Source organism: Dendrobates tinctorius, unplaced genomic scaffold (assembly GCF_039654945.1).
Source record: "Dendrobates tinctorius isolate UK_male_01 unplaced genomic scaffold, ASM3965494v1 ptg000395l, whole genome shotgun sequence".
NCBI lineage: Eukaryota > Metazoa > Chordata > Amphibia > Anura > Dendrobatidae > Dendrobates > Dendrobates tinctorius.
This window is the reverse complement of record NW_027362061.1, coordinates 1,995,267-2,017,079: the sequence shown is the minus strand read 5'-3', so window position 1 is coordinate 2,017,079 and position 21,813 is coordinate 1,995,267. Positions and strand designations below refer to the sequence as shown.

Here is a 21,813-nt window from a genome sequence, read left to right as displayed (position 1 = left end):
GAGCAGCGCATGACGTCCCTGCCAAGTGCTGCTTACAAGCATATAGCAGTTGCTAGCACCGAAGCAGGACGCTGTGAGGAAGCGCGGGGTAGGTAAGTGTAATGGTTTGCATTTTTAATGTTTTCTGATGGGGCCATGTGTTATGATTAGGTAACCGAGCAGGATAGCTGGGGAATAGGCTAGGCAACCAGATAACCAGAAAGGTTGGTAACTAAGAAGATTGCAAGATTGCAGACCCCAAAACTGACAACACAACTAGAATTAGCCATGGGACGTACCTACGAGGCCCTAGATGCCTCGGCACAGCCAAAGAATTAACTAAGCCTAAAGCAAGAAAGGGGAAAGCTAAACTGCCCCGGAGTAGAACCCCAAAGGAATAGATAGCCCCGAACATATATTGCCGATGAGAAAAGATGAGGCACAAAACACAGGTAGAAAATAGAGTAAGCAAATGATGGGGCCCAAACTATCTAGATAGAACAGGACAAGAAAGATACTGTCTGCAATCACGCAAAAACCCTAAGAAAAATCCAACACGTATGATATGCAAAAATACTGAGGCCACACGACTTGTCCCCCACTAGATCAGAATTCTGGTGTGAACTGGAAGCAAAACAAAAGATACTGACATAGCAGGGGATTAGCAATACTGAACACACTGATATGAGCTGTGGCATATGGAACAAGGTCCTGTTATGAATGGGTCACCGAGGAGGAAAACTAAACAAGCTAAGTCACAGATAACCAAAGACTTTGGTAACTATGCAGATTGCAGACCCCTGACCCTAACCACACAACTAGCAGCAGCCGTGGAGCGTTCCTACGATGAATCTAGATGCCTCGTCACAGCCGGAGGACTAAATAAGCCTAAAGCAAGAAAAGGGGAAAACTAACTGCCCCAGAGCAGACCCCAAAGGAATAGACAGCCCCCACACATGTATTGACGGTGAAACAAGATGAAAACACAAACACAGGCAGGAAAATAGGTTGAGCAAACGATGGGACCCAAACTAACTAGAAAGGACAGGAAAGGAAAGACTGTCTGCAATCTGCCCAAAAACCCTACAAAATAATGTCCAACACTTCTGATAAAATTAACCCTGAAGACACTAGACTTCTCCCACTATATCAGCTGTTATCATGAGTCACCGAAGGAGGAAAAAAACAAAATACCAGCTAAGTCCAGAAAAACCAGAGAGGTTGGCAGGTATCGGATTGCAGACCCCTGAACCTATCCACAACAACTAGCAGTAGCCGTGGGGGGTTCCTACGGTGCCCTAGACCCCTCGATCACAGCCGGAGAACTATATAGCCTAAAGACAGAAAGGGGAAAAACTAAACTGCCCCAGAGCAGACCCCAAAGCAATAGGCAGCCCCCAACATATAATGACGGTGAAGCAAGATGAAAACACTAACACAGATAGAAAGATAGGTTGAGCAAATGATGGGGCCCAAGCTAACTACATTGGACAGGATAGGAAAGCTGCTGTCTGCCATCTGCAAAAACCCTATCAAAATGAGCCAACCGACTGATAGGAAAAACAGGCCCTGAAGTCGCTAGGCTTCAAAAGACTATATCAGCACTCAGGTATATTCTGAAGACAGAACAAAATATCAACAGATCAGAGACAAAAATGGAATTCAGCTCACCCCTGGCCGGGGATGGCAGAACTCCCAAAAAACAAGGCAAAACAAAAAACAAAATTGAAGAGTACAAAGCAGAGCAGAAAAAACTTAGCTTTGAGATGCAGGAATCAGACTGGTCTCCAAGAATCCAGCAGGAAAATCACCAGCCAGGAAGAAGGGCGTCGGCAGCCTTATATCCAGTCCTCAATTCCAGCCACCCAGTCATCATCTAGCTGCCCAGGTGTTTGGTAATCAGTCTCACTACCTTCCTTCACTAGAGGAGGGAGTTCATCAGACCTCAATGGTGAAGGGAAAAATCAACTCACAACAATCAGCACTCTGAAATATTCTGAGACAGAGCAAAAAAGAGGCCAATCTAATAAGGGACAAAAAGCAAATTGGCAAATACAGATAAACAAGAGTGGAAATTCAGCACAGCCCCAGCCGGGGCTGGCTGACCACACAAAAAACTGAATAGACAAACAAAATCAAGTGTGAACATTAGCAGAAACACTTAGCTTGAGATGACTGGAACAGAGCTGAAAACCAAGACCTGAAAAGCCAGAAGGAATCACCAGCACCAGAATAGGGCGTCGGCTGTCTTAAATACAGTCTGAGATTCCAGAGATCCAATCGTTATCCTCATCATGAGGTGGCAGATCTCTACTAATTAAATCAACCTCACTACCTCCTGTTACCACCAGAGGGAGCCCGGAAGGAGAACTCACAACTGATAGACCAGAAAATGAGTTCACAACAGGGTCCAGCACAAGTCCCCGCAGGGAACAAGGCTGAACTAACACCTGCAAAGCAGAAATCAGAGAAAGGCAAAAACTGGATCAAATGCAAAAAGATTCCAGCAAACAAATGACTTATCTGAACGATGCAGGATCAAGCAGGGGGCAGGCAGACTTCCAAATGCACAGGAAGAAACCAAATCACCAGCAACAATTGAGGGAAGGTTGCTCACTTAAATCTTCCCAGTCTGTAACACCTGACCTCCAATCATCATCTTCAGGTGATTGACTTTTGTCAACCCGACCAGCTCCATTACCTGCAGCAACCACCAGAGGGAGCCCAAACTCAGAAGCCAGGTCACAAGTGTTCACAACAGCCATGCATACCAGGATGGGGATGGGGGTGTGGGCCAATTATAAGGATGGGGCCATGCATACCAGGACTGGGTTTGGGGGGGGTAATCAGATCAAGACACTATTATTAAAGAGAAATGAATATTCATTGTCCTCCAAGCCCATGGGCATGGAATGCAGTGAATATTAATTTCTCTTTAGCAGCGGGAACACGAGTTTGCCGCAGCCACCGGCTCCAGCCTCCTGTGACCATCTGCCGTTCCCCCACCTTCCCACCACATCCAGAGCCGGTACATCCAGACTATAAGACTCACCCCCCCATTTTCCTCAAGCGTCTTATAGTCCTAAAACTATGGTAGTTTTAACACAAATTGAAAAGTGGGGATAAAGGGAAATTAGTTATTGCACAGAAATTCACACGTACACACACGGCTCCGCTCCGTACACCTCGTACACACGGCTCCGCTCCGTACACCTCGTACACACACGGCTCTGCTCCGTACACCTCGTACACACACAGCTCCGCTCCATACACCTCGTACACACACAGATCCGCTCTGTACACCTCGTACACACGCGGCTCCGCTCCGTGCACCTCGTACACACACGGCTCTGCTCCGTACACCTCGTACACACACGGCTCTGCTCCGTACACCTCGTACACACACAGCTCCGCTCCATACACCTCGTACACACACAGATCCGCTCTGTACACCTTGTACACACACGGCTCCGCTCCGTACACCTCGTACACACACGGCTCCGCTCCATACACCTCGTACACACACAGATCTGCTCCGTACACCTCGTACACACACGGCTCCGCTCCGTACACCTCATACACACACAGATCCGCTCCGTACACCTCGTACACACAGGGCTCCGCTCCGTACACCTCGCACACACGGCTCCGCTCTGTACACCTCGTACACACACGGCTCCGCTCCGTACACCTCGTACACACATGGCTCCGCTCCGTACACCTCGTACACACATGGCTCCGCTCCGTACACCTCGTACACACACAGCTCCGCTCCGTACACCTCGTACACACAGGGCTCCGCTCCGAACACCTCGTACACACACGGCTCCGCTCCGTACACCTCGTACACACACGGCTCCGCTCCGTACACCTCGCACACACGGCTCCGCTCTGTACACCTCGTACACACACGGCTCCGCTCCGTACACCTCGTACACACGCGGCTCCGCTCCGTACACCTCGTACACACGCGGCTCGGCTCCGTACACCTCGTACACACACGGCTCCACTCCGTACACCTCGTACACACACGGCTCCGCTCCATACACCTCGTACACACACGGCTCCGCTCCGTACACCTCGTACACACGTGGCTCCGCTCCGTACACCTCGCACACACAGGGCTCCGCTCCGTATACCTCGCACACACGGCTCCGCTCCGTACACCTCGTACACACACGGCTCTGCTCCGTACACCTCGTACACACGCAGCTCCGCTCCGTACACCTCGTACACACATGGCTCCGCTCCGTACACGCACGGCTCCGCTCCGTACACCTCGTACACACAGGGCTCCGCTCCATACACCTCGTACACACGCGGCTCCGCTTCGTACACCTCGCACACACAGGGCTCCGCTCCATACACCTCGTACACACACGGCTCTGCTCCGTACACCTCGTACACACACGGCTCCGCACCGTACACCTTGTACACACACAGCTCCGCTCCGTACACCTCGTACACACACGGCTCCGCTCCGTACACCTCGTACACATGGCTCCGCTCCGTACACCTCGTACACACACGGCTCCGCACCGTACACCTTGTACACACACAGCTCCGCTCCGTACACCTCGTACACATGTGGCTCTGCTACATCCACACTGTAAACCCCTCCTGACCCCACACAGAAACTTCCCCTCATCCAGCACCATGACAACCAGCACAGCAGAGTCCTGCGCACACTGAGGCCCCTGATCATGTGACCCCCGACTCCTCCCCTCCTGTGACCTCATCACAGGTCCTGTGCGCACAGAGCAGCTGTAGAAATCTCCGGCCTCGGGGGTCTCACCAGACTTCGCTCTTTTCTTGCAGGGGCCGCAGTGGATTTCATCCCGGATCCATAGAGCTGAATAGAGGAGCGATGTTCCTTCACTCTGATGGGAATTGATGGTGACGTTTGTCCAACGTCCACGTTACCGAGTAAATCCCCCCAGGACTGCAGCCGGTAAAGACCCCGATATCCACAGGTGTCCCCTCTAATTGGGGGAAAGGGATAGAAAAGCCTCTTATCCCGAGGGGAAACCCTGTACATGGAGACATCGGCCTCAGATCTCTCCTGTCCTGTTCTTCCAGAAAAGCCTCAAACTTCTGTGTGTGACTCAGAGCTGAGATCTAACGAGAAGATTCCAGTGCGGGGAAGACGGGAAACCTTCATATAGACGGCCGGTGGGGATGGAGGCAGTGACCGACTCTGGCCAAATCTGTCTCTAGAGCCGCAGTAGAAGATGAAGATGTCGTCCTCATCATGAAGGAGTTATTTCTCATGTCGCGTGTAGTGTTGAGCATTCCGATACCGCAAGTATCGGGTATCGGCCGATACTTGCTGTATCGGAATTCCGATACCGACTTCCGATATTTTTTCAATATCGGAATTCGGCATCGGAATCGGAAGTTCAGTTGATTGACGGCCTGACGTCATCATGATGCGCGGTGTGTGCGCATCATGATGCGCCGTCATTTCGGGCCTTCCGGGGGTCTCTGCCGGCCTGCCGGGGGGCTGTGCCGGCCTGCCGGGGGGCTGTGTGGACTGCCCGGGGTCTCTGCCGGCCTGCCGGGGGGCTGTGCCGGCCTGCCGGTGGTCTGTGCACCCTGTGGGGGTCTGTACCGGCCTGCCGGGGGGCTGTGCCGGCCTGCCGGGGGGCTGTGCTGATGTCCGGGGGTCTGTGCAAGCATCGTCCGATGGGACTACAAGTCCCATCGGGCGATGCCTGCTACCATGACAGTTATTGACACATTAGCCAATGATGGGACAGTAGTAGTCCCATCATCCGGCTAATGTGTTAAATGTTAAAAAAAAAAAAAAAAAAAAAAAATACTACATACATACTACATGCATGCTACATACATACTACATGCTACATGCATGCTACATACATACTACATGCATGCTACATACATACTACATGCTACATACATACTACATGCATGCTACATACATACTACATGCATGCTACATACATACTACATATATACTACATACATGCTACATACATACTACATACATACTACATACATACTACATGCATGCTACATACTACATATATACTACATGCATGCTACATACATACTACATGCTACATACATACTACATATATACTACATGCATGCTACATACATACTGCATGCTACATGCATGCTACATACATACTACATACATACTACATGCTACATACATACCACATATATACTACATACATACAATACATTCATACAATACATACATAGACATACAGTACATATAACATAGAGTAACATACTTACCAATACTTGTCACATTGTTCCCCGAAGCCATTGTCTTTCCGGAATAAATATTAACATAACAAACCACAAAAATACTCACCCACGATCCGAAGCAGTCCACGAGTGTGTCCCACGACGATCTTGGGTAGAGAACTGCAGCATCAGATGATGCTGCCGTTCTCTACGGGCTGCAGGAATCCAATGACGGAAGGTAGGTATCCTTCCGCACTGTATTCCTCCGCCACTTAAAAAAAAAAAAGTCCCTAGTCTCACTTTATGCCATTGCTGTGTGGGAAATTCCCACACAGCAATGGCATAAAGTGAGACTAGGGACTTTTTTTTTTTTTAAGTGGCGGAGGAATACAGTGCGGAAGGATACCTACCTTCCGTCATTGGATTCCTGCAGCCCGTAGAGAACGGCAGCATCATCTGATGCTGCAGTTCTCTACCCAAGATCGTCGTGGGACACACTCGTGGACTGCTTCGGATCGTGGGTGAGTATTTTTGTGGTTTGTTATGTTAATATTTATTCCGGAAAGACAATGGCTTCGGGGAACAATGTGACAAGTATTGGTAAGTATGTTACTCTATGTTATATGTACTGTATGTCTATGTATGTATTGTATGAATGTATTGTATGTATGTAGTATATATGTGGTATGTATGTAGCATGTAGTATGTATGTAGTATGTATGTAGCATGCATGTAGCATGCAGTATGTATGTAGCATGCATGTAGCATGCAGTATGTATGTAGCATGCATGTAGTATATATGTAGTATGTATGTAGCATGCATGTAGTATATATGTAGTATGTATGTAGCATGTAGTATGTATGTAGCATGCATGTAGTATATATGTAGTATGTATGTAGCATGTAGTATGTATGTAGCATGCATGTAGTATGTATATGGTATGTATGTAGCATGTAGCATGCATGTAGTATGTATGTAGTATATATGTGGTATGTATGTAGCATGCAGTATGTATGTAGCATGCATGTAGTATATATGTGTTATGTATGTAGCATGTAGCATGCATGTAGCATGCATGTAGTATGTATGTAGTATATATGTGGTATGTATGTAGCATGCAGTATGTATGTAGCATGCATGTAGTATATATGTAGTATGTATGTTGCATGTAGTATTTATGTAGTATGAATGTAGCATGTATGTAGTATGTAGTATGAATGTAGCATGTATGTAGTATGCATGTAGTATGTATGTAGCATGTAATTTTTTTTTTTTTTTTACATTTAACACATTAGCCGGATGATGGGACTACTACTGTCCCATCATTGGCTAATGTGTCAATCACTGTCATGGTAGCAGGCATCGCCCGATGGGACTTGTAGTCCCATCGGACGATGCCTGCACAGACCCCCGGAGCCTGCACAGCCCCCCGGCAGGCCGGCACAGCCCACCGGAGCCTGCACAGACCACCGGCAGGCCGGCACAGCCCCCCGGCAGGCCGGCACAGCCCACCGGCAGGCCGGCACAGACCACCGGAGCCTGCACAGACCCCCTGGCAGGCCGGCACAGCCCCCCGAAAGGCCCGTACAGACCCCAGAGAGGCTGTACAAGGGCAGGAAAGGGTTTTTCTTATTCCGATACCGGAAGTCCCATAGACTTGAATGGGACTTCCGGTATCGGAATCGGCGATACCGATACTTTTTTTAAAGATCGGCCGATACCATCCGATACGATACTTTGAAGTATCGGACGGTATCGCTCAACTCTAGTCGCGTGTAATGAATATCTCCTGCAGTATTGCTAATGCCGATTCCAGTGTCGGTAATGAGAGGAGAATTAGCGTTATGGAAGATGAGTCTATGAGGAACGTGTTCAGCTGCCGACTCCGAGGAGGAAACTGCTTGTTGTCTGTGGCCTAAATATATAGGTTTTATTAGTAGATGTCAGGGAAGAAAACTAAACCCTGTAAGATAATAAATCTCCTCATATGTTTCCCTTATTATCTCCAGTAATTGTATTATTACACAGGATTCTTATGATGTTACATCGGATCATCTTCTTCTCATTCAGGTCTCTACAATATCGGATCCTCTCAGTGAAGATCTTCTACAGAAGAGAATTTTCCTGATTTCCCCATCAAGGATGGATATGGACAGAGACAAGATGGCGGAGAGGATGTTACACCTCACCCTAGAGATCCTCTTCCGTCTCACTGGAGAGGTGAGAGATTCTGATGACATCACATTACATCATTCTTATCTATGGGAATAACAGATGGACGGAACTGGAGAGGTGAGGACTCTGGAAATGTCTGTAGTGAGATTTATTATTGTGTCTCTCCATAACCAGGATTACACAGTGGTGAAGATCTCTAGTGATCGCTGTCAGAACCCTGTGTCTGAGGGATGTGGAGGACCCCTGAGCCCAATCACGGGGCCTCCACCTCACCCCCTGATCCATGAGGACATCAATGACCAGAAGATCCTAGACCTCACCTACAAGATGATTGAGCTGCTGACTGGAGAGGTGACACTTGGGAATGCTGGGACATTATACAGTAACACTATGAAGGGATCGGGGGATGACGGTATCATTGTATGTGTCAGGTTCCTATAAGGTGTCAGGATGTCGCTGTCTATTTCTCCATGGAGGAGTGGGAGTATTTAGAAGGACAAAGAGATCTGTACAAGAACGTCATAATGGAGGTTCCCCAGCCCCTCACATCACCAGGTAATAGACAGGACTAAATACACACGGCCTATAATTATCTGTATGTAGAGAATGAATTCAGTCCCTGTATGTGTTTCCTCCAGATCTATCCAGTAAGAGGACAACACCAGAGAGATGTCCCCGTCCTCTTCTTCCACAGGACTGTAACCAAGAAGATCCCAGTGCTCCTCAGGATCATCAGGTAGATGGAGAGAAGGTGTCAGGAGATCTCCCCTATGATGTGTAGACGGCTGTGAAGGTCTTGTGCTCAGTCTTGTTTTATCCACCAGGATTATATGTTTTATACTTGTGTAATGAGAGCGGTGGAGATGGCAGGATTAGAGCTGATCATAGATGGGACTTCTCCATCTGTCGGTGACTTTTACAATATTTGTTTCAGGGTGAAGATCTGACCCATATTAATACTACAGAGACATATGTGAGAGATGATGAGTGGTGTAAAGAGGAGATTCCCACATATGACTACGCAGGTGAGTAGTAACCACTGAATGCAGAGAAGTCACAGATTCCTCTCAGTCACCAGCTGTGGCTGCTTTATCGATGGTGTAGTCCGGCCGTATTACCATGATCACCATTTTGCCTCCACCCAAAACTGTTCAAATGACTTTGGGCAGTGAAAGCGCTTTTCTATAGAACTTACAACCTGGAGGATCCACCTACCCCCTGGTATTAGTGTGAGGGTGATCCCTTAAAGCAAGATCTATATGATTGCTTGTACCTGACCCAATATAGGCCGAGTGCGCACTTAAAGAGTCACACTGAACACAGAGTTAGATGTCTACTCCTTTCTCAGCAAAGGCTTGCACAGAACTGAAGTTTATTCTCAAGACAAAGAGACAGGAAATGCGCGTCACATAATCTCCTGAGTAACCAGTGTCAGTCTATGATAGGTCCATTTCAGCTTCACTTCCATATATGGTATCCAGTATCTCAGCTTCTGCATTCCAGGGATTCCTTCCAGGGTGTTGTCTGAAGATACAGACGCCATCTTGGTACACCATATGTGAACTGACTTATATAAGGTTTAATAATTGATTTAATTAGCCATTCTCTCCTTCACATTAGAAGACGCTGACCGTTACCTGCCCAGATCTGTAACGATAAAGCCAAATGACAGCGAACGTAGAATGTGCTGATAAGATAGAAAATCGCTTGAAGAAAAATATGTGCTCTATATGGTACTCTGATTACATATTCATCTGTATTACATGCAGCAAAATGTCACCGGTGATGGCGGCGCCTGCGCAGTAGTATCTATAAGTAAGAGATAGAGGCTACTGCGCTGGCGCCGCTGGTGACATTTTGCTGGATGTAATTTTTTTTCTAAGCCTCACAATAGCCACAATATTTTAGGCATTATCACCAATAATATCAACACTATTATATGCATTATGTAATAATGGGGGCAGGTCAGTGAGGGATCAGCGACCAGTCATAAGCTAATATAGATGAATATGTAATCAGAGCACCACATAAAGCCCCGCCCACATGCTGCCCACAGCCACACCCCAGAGCACGGGAATATCATTAACTGAAAACTACAAATACAGATTAAACAACAACCACAAGACGGATTTCATCACCAGGTATCATTGTAATCAGTATAACGGCGCCGACCTGACAGTGTCTGTAGGTTACTGAGCACAATCCTGCTGACAGGTTCCCTTTAAGACATCTCAGCCCTGCACTATTATACACAGTTCTCTTTAAATGTGTAATATTTCTTCGTGAAACTCATCTGACAGAAAATATTGGACCTTACAATAGTTTAGATTGTGACGTCACCGAGCCCCATACCCTAATTACCCAGAGAGGTTTCACCACTAGCTGCTCATTTATTACTAATGGAGACTGTGGAGTTTGATCATTTCAGTAGATGTTATTGTCTATAGTCACAGTGTTTGATTACAGTAGTGTACAAAATCCTCTGATTTAACCTCTTCCCGCAGCCAGTTTTGTGTTCCTAATCAGGCCCCATTATTAATATCTGACGTGTGTCACTTTATGTGGTGATAAATTATTCACAAAGGATAATAGGAAACAAATGGATCTTACAAATTATTTCCCAGCTTCTCACTATACCCTACATACGGTTGTACACTACTGTCTGGGCACATGGCAGTGTTCAGAAGGGAAGGAGCGCCATTTAGCTATTTGAATGCAGATCTTGCTGGAATAGTTTGCAGACACAATGTATTGGGAGCACTGTTCATGGTCACCTGGCAGCTCAAAAGATGTCCACCATGAACATGCTTGGCTCTATCTTCTCTGCTTTCCATATCCCAAGGATTGTCTTGCTCATCTAACACCATTACATGGATCTGGACTTACACAGGGACCCCTAGGCTTGGACCATGGTGTTACCTGCTATTCTGTGGTAGATGGCAAGAAGAATAGTCAGGTAGCTGGGTCAGAACCAGAAGGACAGAATACAGAACCAGAAGACACAAGAGTAGTCAGTAAACGGGCCACGGTCACAGCAGGAGACAAATACACAAGCCACAAGCTGAGCACAGAGGAATAAACCAGAGGAGAACAGCGCTGTATCTGCGAGATTCCGGCCATGTGCTTTGTGCTTTAGTAGGGTGTGGTACTTTCCAATTGGCTGAAGTAGGGAGCAGATTACTCCAGCTGGACAGCAGGAACAGATCCCAGATGAGATTGGACACACCATATGCAGAAGCCCTAATATAACTAAATGACAGAAAACCAGAATGGTAGAAATCCCCATAAAGTGATTCCATTTTATAAATTAATTCACTGATGGTTATAATCTATACACATGTGGTCAAAAGTGTTGGTACCCCTCGTATAATGACAGAATAACCCACAATGGTCACAGAAATAACTTGAATCTGACAAAAGTAATAATAAATAAAAAATCTATGAAAATGAACAAATGAAAGTCAGACATTGCTTTTCAATCAAGCTTTCACAGAATGTGTAAATCGCGGTGTTCACTAATTTGCATCACAGGTGTCTACAGTCTTGGAATCAGTGAGTGGCCTGTATAGAGGAGGCTACACATCCTCACTGTGCTGTCTGGTGACATGGTGTGTATCACACTCAACATGGACCAGAGGAAGTGAAAAAGAGAGATGTCCCAGGAGATTAGAAGGAAAATTATAGACAAACATATTACAGGTAAAAGTTATAAGACCATCTCCAAGCAGCTTCATATTCTTGTGACTAAAGTTGCACATATTATTCAGAAATGTAAGTGTGGCACCCCTGAGGCTTGGTCGCCACAGAGGTACTGCACCTTCTCTTAATTTGTGGTACCCCACCATCCAGGTAAGGTGGGAGCTCTCAACCACACTCCACATCTGCACCCCACACACAGGATAGTTCAGCAGAGACTCATCCATGCTTTATGCTGGTAAGGTAGCAGAGCACCTTTCGTGGTCCCTGGCTTCGTAACACGAGATGTGCTGGGAGATGGGTGGAGTTAGATATACAAAAGAAGGGGAAAATGTAGGATTTCAGGTCAGTCTGGTAAGAGGGCAGGCGGAGTAGGAGAGTCACTCAGAGAGGAGTGAGAATCCCTGGAAGAAGGGATGGAGGAAGGAGTGCTGCAGCTGCCCCATTGATCTGGGCCAGCTGGCACGGGAAAGGAAGAAAGGAGAAAGACGTAGACCTGTAACTGCAGTTTCCATAAGAAAGAAGGATAAAGTATGGAACGAAATAGAAGGGAACAGGGAGGACGTGGGATAGAGAGAGAGAACCCAGCCTATAGGTTCCAGCGCAAGGCCGGGGCCTGGTCCCCGAGGTTGTACGAACACTTATGGTTCTGCAGCAGTCACCGGTGGAGTAGTGGGCTGTAAATGCACTACTCCCATCATAGACTTGGGACACAACAGCAACATGGATGCAGAGAGCCAGGACCTCAGAGTAGAGGATCCCTGATCAGGCTACAGCTGTCTGTCATACAAGTAAGGGTCTTAGGAACCCGGGACAAGAGACACTTCAGAGTAACTTAGGACAGGAGTACTTCACAATTAAAGGCACGATAGAGGAGACGTTCAGGAAGGCACATGTTGGCGGAGTGTTGGAAGAGAGCATTCCATCTTGCCTGGAGGTTGACTGAGTCTCTGACCCAGAGGACACAGTGTGGAGGCAGGCACCTGGGTGCACTACAGACTGTGAGTAAAGCCTTGGAACTACAATCTCTGGTGTCCTCCATTCATCCTGAGCCAACACACTCAGCCCTGCTACATCTGGGCACCAGCATCTACACTGCCCTGGGACTACAGTTCCACCTGTGGGGAGCTGCTCCATCTATGCTGCACACACCATCAGTCCCAGAGGATCTGCATGCAGCGTCGGCTTAACACCATACTTGCCGAACACCACAGGTGGCGTCACAAACTATTCACATAAATCACTACAACAACCACCCCACTATTGGGCGCCCAGGGCCACGGACCGGGTCACTGCTGCTGTGACACATCCCCCTGAAATCGGCCCGGTACCGAGTACCCCACAGCCCTGGGAGGGCGACCCATAAGCTCCATAGGACTGTAGCCAACCTCCCTGGATGTGGCTGCAGGAGGAAAATTGATGACAAATCAAAGAGACAGATAATATGAATGGTAATATAGCCCAGAAAAACTTGTAAACAGATTAAAGGTGAACTTCAAGCTCAAGGAACATCAGTGTCAGATCACACCATCCATCGTGGTATGAGCCAAAGTGGACTTCATGGGAGACGACCAAGGAGGACACCATTGTTGAAAAAAAATCATAAAAAACAGACTGGAATTTGCCAAACTACATGTTGACAAGCTACAAAGCTTCTGGGAGAATGTCCTATGGACAGATAAGACAAAAATGGAACTTTATGGCAAGGCACATCAGCTCTATGTTCTCAGGTGGAAAAATGAAGCATATCACATATCACATATCACATATCATATCCCTACTATGAAACATGGAGGAGGATCTGTTACGTTCTGGGGCTGCTTTGCTGCATCTGGCACAGGGTGTCTAGAATCTGCAGGGTACAATGAAATCTCAAGACTATCAAGGGATTCAAGAGAGAAATGTGCTGCCCAGTGTAAGAAAGCTGGTCTCAGTCGCAGGTCATGGGTCTTGCAACAGGATAATGACACACAATACACAGCTAAAAACATGCAAGAATGGCTAAGAGGAAAACATTGGACTATTCTGAATTGGTCTTCTATGAGCTCTGACCTAAATCCTAATGAGCATCTTTGGAAAGAGCTGAAACATGCCGTCTGGAAAAGGCAACTTTCAAAGATGAGACAACTGGAGCAGTTTGCTCTTGAAGAGTGGCCAAAATACCTGTCGAGAGGTGCAGAAGTCTCATTAACAGTTACAGGAATCATTTTATTTCAGCAATTGCCTCAAAAGGTTGTTCAACAAAATATTTTACTTAAGGGTACCATCATTTCTGTCCAGGCCCATTTCAAGAGTTTTATTTTTTTTAAATTCTGTGGAAGCGTGGATGAAAAGCAATGTCTGACTTTCAGTTGTTCATTTTCATAGATTTTTGATATATTATTACTTATGTCAGATTCAAGTTATTTCTGTGACCACTGTGGGTTTTTGTGTCATTAAATGAGGGGTACCAACAATTTTAACCACGTATGTAGGAGGAGTGAATATTTTGACTCCACAGCAACTTTCTGGAAATTAACACGCAGTGGATGTTGGAGTGAAAATTACACATTTGCCATTTTATTACCCAGCACATAGTGCCCAGATTGTGCTCCAGGAGACACACACCAAATATTAAGTGGGTTCTTCTCACTATAATATTGCTAAATACAGGGATCCTAAATGTTGTTTGCGCGCACTGCAAGACTCCGAAGTGAGAGCGGATTTTGCTGGATTGCTTTATAGAAACTCTGTTGCTTTTCAACAACCTTTGAGCCACTAATAGTGTGGGAACCTCTGTTTTTCCATTGACAGATGATGGACCTGAGTGGGGACTTGTTTTTTGTGAGATGAGAATTGGTATTATTTTCGCCTACATAACATTGATTGGTTCCTTTTTATTCGATATTTGGGAGGCAGAATGAACCAACAGTTGAACACCGCACACTACTGGCTCATCCAACAAGGTTTTCTATTAGACTGTGAACTGTCATTGTCTTGGTAAATAATTAAAGTTTTTTACATAGCTTGCCATTTAATGGACAGTTTAAGTAGAAATGTTCAAAAATATAAAACTCAAGGATATTTTATTAATAAGTAATAATTGTTTTTTATCTTAGCAGATGACTGTACCAGGAGATCAGAGGGACAGCTGACATCTTCAACTTTTAAATCTGATGATCTTGAGATCCTACAAGATACAACTGAAGTGATAGCTGTTACTCCAGATATATCATCATCCATTCACAGCAAAGATCTGTCATCTGATCCTATGAAACAGGTCCCATCTTCTGATTCATTACTGAGTAATAAGGGAACGCAAAGTCACAAAAGAGGCAATAAAAAACAAACTGCTCCTAAAGCAAAGAAGTCATTCTCATGTTCAGAATGTGGGAAATGTTTTACATGGAAATCACATTTTGTTGCACACCAGAAAACTCACACAAGGGAGAAGCCTTTTTCCTGTTCAGAATGCGGGAAATGCTTTACACTGAAATCAGATTTGGTTAATCACCATAGAACTCACACAGGGGAGAAGTCTTTTTCCTGTTCAGAATGTGGGAAATGCTTTATACAGAAATCAAATTTTGTTACTCACCAGAGAACACACACAGGAGAGAAGCCTTTTTCCTGTTCAGAATGTGGGAAATGTTTTAACCGAAAATCAAATTTGATTATTCACCTTAGAACTCACACAGGGGAGAAGCCTTTTTCCTGTTCAGAATGTGGGAAATGTTTTACACTGAAATCAGATTTGGTTAATCACCATAGAACTCACACAGGGGAGAAGCCTTTTTCCTGTTCAGAATGTGGGAAATGTTTTATACAGAAATCACATTTTGTTACACATCAGAGAACTCACACAGGGGAGAAGCCTTTTTCCTGTTCAGAATGTGGGAAATGTTTTACACTGAAATCAAATTTGGTTAATCACCATAGAACTCACACAGGGGAGAAGCCTTTTTCCTGTTCAGAATGTGGGAAATGTTTTAACCAGAAATCAGATTTGGTTAATCACCATAGAACTCACACAGGGGAGAAGCCTTTTTCCTGTTCAGAATGTGGGAAATGTTTTAACCAGAAATCAAATTTGGTTAATCACCATAGAACTCACACAGGGGAGAAACCTTTTTCCTGTTCAGAATGTGGGAAATGTTTTAACCAGAAATCAGACTTTGGTTAATCACCATAGAACTCACACAGGGGAGAAGCCTTTTTCCTGTTCAGAATGTGGGAAATGTTTTAACTGGAAATCACAACTGGTTTATCACCATAGAACTCACACAGGGGAGAAGCCTTTTTCCTGTTCAGAATGTGGGAAATGTTTTATCCAGAAATCAGATTTGGTTAATCACCATAAAACTCACACGGGGGAGAAGCCTTTTTCCTGTTCAGAATGTGGGAAATGTTTTGCGCATAAATCACATTTTGTTAGACACCAGAGAACTCACACAGGAGAGAAGCCTTTTTTCTGTTCAGAACGTGGGAAATGTTTTAACCAGAAATCAGATTTGGTTAATCACCATAAAACTCAAGTAGTAAGGGGGCTGTATTACTTGTCAAAAAGAAATCTGACAGGTGCCACGCCCCTATAAAAGTGTATCAAACCTGCCCCTTTTATACAATTTGATATCAAATTGTTATAAAAGGGTCGTGTTTGATATACTTTTATATCAATTTGCTATAAATTTGATATAAAAGGTATCAGGACGAAATATTTATATGTCCAATTATATTCTCTTTTATAGGCCTTTAAATAAAGTAGAATAAAAGTAGAATAAAAGGGTTGTTATTAGTGTTGAGCATTCCAATACTGCAAATATCGGGTATCGGCCGATATTCGCTGTATCGGAATTCCGATACCGAGTACCGATATTTTTTCAATATCGGATATCGGAATCGGAAGTTCCCATAATGCAATGAGCCACTGTTGTGGCTCTGATTGGCTGCCAAAATGACGTCATCATGATGCGCGGTCTGTGCCGGTGGTCTGTGCCGACTGTCCGGGGGTCTGTACCGGCCTGCCGGGGGGCTGTGCCGGCCTGCCGGTGGTCTGTGCTGACTGTCCGGGGGTCTGTGCAGGCTGCGGGGGTCTGTGCAGGCATCGTATGATGGGACTACAAGTCCCATCGGGCGATGCCTGCTACCATGACAGTGATTGACACATTAGCCAATGATGGGACAGTAGTAGTCCCATCATCCGGCTAATGTGTTGAATGTAAAAAAAAATAAAAAATTACATACTACATACATGCTACATACATACTACATGCATGCTACATACATACTACATGCTACATACATACTACATATATACTACATACATACTACATGCATGCAACATACTACATACATGCTACATACATACAACATATATACTACATGCATACTACATATATACCACATATATACTACATGCATGCAACATACATATATACTACATACATACTACATATATACTACATGCATACTACATATATACCACATGCATGCGACATACATATATACAACATATATGCTACATGCATACTACATATATACCACATATATACTGCATGCATGCAACATACATATATACTACATATATACTACATGCATGCAACATACATATATACTACATATATACTACATGCAACATACATACTACATATATACTACATATATACTACATGCATGCAACATGCATACTACATATATACTACATGCATGCAACATAGATGCATACTACATATATACCACATATATACTACATGCAACATACATTCTACATATATACCACATGCATGCAACATACATATATACAACATATATACTACATGCATGCAACATGCATACTACATATATACCACATGCATGCAACATACATATATACAACATATATACTACATGCATACTACATATATACCACATATATACTACATGCATGCAACATACATATATACTACATATATACTACATGCAACATACATACTACACACATACTACATATATACCACATGCATGCAACATGCATACTACATATATACTACATATATACTACATGCATGCAACATACATACATACTACATATATACCACATGCATGCAACATGCATACTACATATATACTACATGCATGCAACATATATGCTACATACAATACATTCATGTAATACATACATATAGACATACAGTACATATAACATAGAGTACATACTCACCATCACTTGTCACTTTGATCCCCGAAGCCATTGTCATCTGTGGAATAAATATTAAAATAACAAACCACCAATATACTTACCCCTGATCCGCAGAAGTCCACGAGTGTCCCACGATGATCTTGCGTGGAGAACAGCAGCATCAGCTTATGCTACCGTTCTCTACGGGCTCCAGGAATCCAATGACGGGAGGTAGGTATCCTTTCGCACTGTATTCCTCCGCCACTGTAAAAAAAGTCCCTAGTCTCACTTTATGGCAAAAGCTGCGTGGGAAATGTAGTATGCATGTTGCATGCATGTGGTATATATGTAGTATGTATGTAGTTTGCATGTAGTATATATGTAGTATATATGTATGTTGCATGCATGTAGTATATATGTTGTATGTAGTATATATGTTGTATATATGTATGTTGCATGCATATAGTATATATGTTGTATATATGTATGTTGCATATATGTAGTATGCATGTAGTATATATATGTGGTATATATGTAGTATGCATGTTGCATGCATGTGGTATATATGTAGTATGTATGTATGTAGCATGCATGTAGTATATATGTAGTATGCATGTTGCATGTAGTATATATGTATGTTGCATGCATGTAGTATATATGTAGTATGTATGTTGCATGTAGTATATATGTTGTATATATGTATGTTGCATGCATGTAGTATATATGTTGTATATATGTATGTTCCATGCATGTGGTATATATGTAGTATATATGTGGTATATATGTAGTATGCATGTTGCATGCATGTGGTATACACTCACTGGCCACTTTATTAGGTACACCTGTCCAACTGTGTGTTAAGACTTAATTTCTAATCAGCCAATCACATGGCGGCAACTCAGTGCATTTAGGCATGTAGACATGGTCAAGACAATCTCCTGCAGTTCAAACCGAGCATCAGTATGGGGAAGAAAGGTGATTTGAGTGCCTTTGAACGTGGCATGATTGTTGGTGCCAGAAGGGCTGGTCTGAGTATTTCAGAAACTGCTGATCTACTGGGATTTTCACGCACAACCATCTCTAGGGTTTACAGAGAATGGTCCGAAAAAGAAAAAAAATCCAGTGAGCGGCAGTTCTGTGGCCGGAAATGCCTTGTTGATGCCAGAGGTCAGAGGAGAATGGGCATACTGGTTCGAGCTGATAGAAAGGCAACAGTGACTCAAATTGCCACCCGTTACAACCAAGGTAGGCAGAAGAGCATCTCTGAACGCACAGTGCGTCGAACTTTGAGGCAGATGGGCTACAGCAGCAGAAGACCACACTGGGTACCACTCCTCTCAGCTAAGAACAGGCATCTGATGGCTACTTTCAGCAGGATAATGTGCCATGTCATAAAGCTCGAATCATCTCAGATTGGTTTCTTGAACATGACAATGAGTTCACTGTACTCAAATGGCCTCCTCAGTCACCAGATCTCAATCCAATAGAGCATCTTTGGGATGTGGTGGAACGGGAGATTTGCATCAGGGATGTGCAGCCGACAAATCTGCGCCAACTGTGTGATGCCATCATGTCAATATGGTCCAAAATCTCTGAGGAATGCTTCCAGCACCTTGTTGAATCTCTGCCACGAAGAATTGAGGCAGTTCTGAAGGCAAAAGGGGGTCCAACCCGTTACTAGCATGGTGTACCTAATAAAGTGGCCAGTGAGTGTATATGTGGTATGTATGTATGTTGCATGCATGTAGTATATATGTAGTATGCATGTTGCATGTAGCATATATGTTATATATATGTATGTTGCATGCATGTAGTATATATGTAGTATATATGTGGTATATATGTAGTATGCATGTTGCATGCATGTAGTATATATGTTGTATGTATGTAGCATGTATGTAGTATGTATCTTGCATGTATGTAGCATGTATGTAGTATGTATGTAGCATGTAGTATGTATGTAGTATGTATTTTTTTATTTATTTATTTTTTTACATTCAACACATTAGCCGGATGATGGGACTACTACTGTCCCATCATTGGCTAATGTGTCAATCACCGTCATGGTAGCAGGCATCGCCCGATGGGACTTGTCCCATCGGACGATGCCTGCACAGACCCCTGCAGCCTGCACAGACCCCCGGACAGTCGGCACAGACCACCGGCAGGCCGGCACAGCCCCCCGGCAGGCTGGTACAGACCCCCGGGCAGTCGGCACAGACCCCCGGGCAGTCGGCACAGACCCCCAGCAGGCCCGTACACCCCCCCCCCGAAAGGCTGTGCAAGGACAGAAAAGGCTTTTTCTTATTCCGATACCGGAAGTCCCATAGACTTGAATGGGACTTCTGGTATCGGAATCGGCGATACCCGATACTATTTTCGTATCGGGCCGATACCATCCGATCCGATATTTTAGGGTATCGGATGGTATTGCTCAACACTAGTTGTGATTGAATCACTTTTATATCAATCGCTATTGTTTGATATAAAAGGCTGTGTTTGATACACTTTTATATGGCCAATAAAGGGACCCTTTTATAGCCTTTTTATACTTTAATTGGTATCGATTCATTGGGCATATTATTTATATGGCCAATATTTTAATAAAAGGAAACATTTTATTCGAATTGTAGATAAAAATGAGAGATGCCATTTTTATGAAAAATATAATGGTGTTTATTGAACAACAATCTAAAAAAATTTTTTTATAAAGCATTACATTTGACATTTAAAAGCGTTACATTCATATATAACAATTTGTATATTTAATATTATAAATATATGCATCATATTTCTTACATAATAATTTAATGCATTGCAATTAAACAGAACCGATGTTACATAGTGAGCCACAGGGATTGTAGTAACGGAACAGTACTTTTTTTAGGCATCAGTGGACCTTGTGTGATACCTAATGGTGAGAAGTGTAAAGGACAGATCGCCCGACTGGGGGTGGATAGGGTTCGAGGATTATACGCGCCATCAGTTTCATTCATGGACATTTTTAATTTATCTAAATGGGCTCTAGTAGTGGAATTACCCACAACTGTGGATGGCATATTTAACTCTGCCATAGCGTGCATAAATGTATTCCAGCCCCTTGGTAAATTCCTGCCAGTTAGGGCATGGCTCTGAGTTGTGTTACGCACCAAATCCAGCATATTACAGCCTGGTATTACAGTTCCTTTGAAAATAAACTCGCTTTTATCATTCCACGATGTAATATTTGTGTTTTGCAACATCTTGTTTAGTAGAAGTTCTGCATTCTTTTTATATCGTGGATTTGCATGACTTACAATTTCATTGACAGCGGGACTTTTGTCATTGGGTGAATTTGACTATTGTTGGTGATCAGATTCTGGAGTGTTAATGATCTTTAAAGTTGATAGTTCCTTAGCATCTTGTTTAGCATGAACCAAGTATCTCTGCAGTACATCACTATATTTTTTAATTTTCATGTCATCCGGCATGTCACAACGCTGTAAAATCTCACTAATTTCACCATCAAGACGTTGGATAACGCTTTGGCGAATGTCTGTAATAGGGGGCCGAAGTTTGATTAGCTCCTGCTTGTGAACAAGATACATTTTCTCGGTATGTTCCATTA

General features: G+C 44.2%; 1 protein-coding gene across 1 annotated transcript in view; it reads left to right on the top strand.

The window, feature by feature from the left end:
• LOC141076226 (uncharacterized) overlaps positions 1-16,755 on the top strand; it is a 67,577-nt gene extending 50,822 nt beyond the window's left edge. The window contains 2 exon segments of the mRNA XM_073563583.1: positions 15,412-16,223; positions 16,225-16,755. Coding sequence (XP_073419684.1) covers positions 15,412-16,223; positions 16,225-16,644 — 1,232 coding nt within the window. The 3' untranslated portion in view covers positions 16,645-16,755.
• The last annotated feature ends 5,058 nt before the right edge of the window (positions 16,756-21,813 follow it).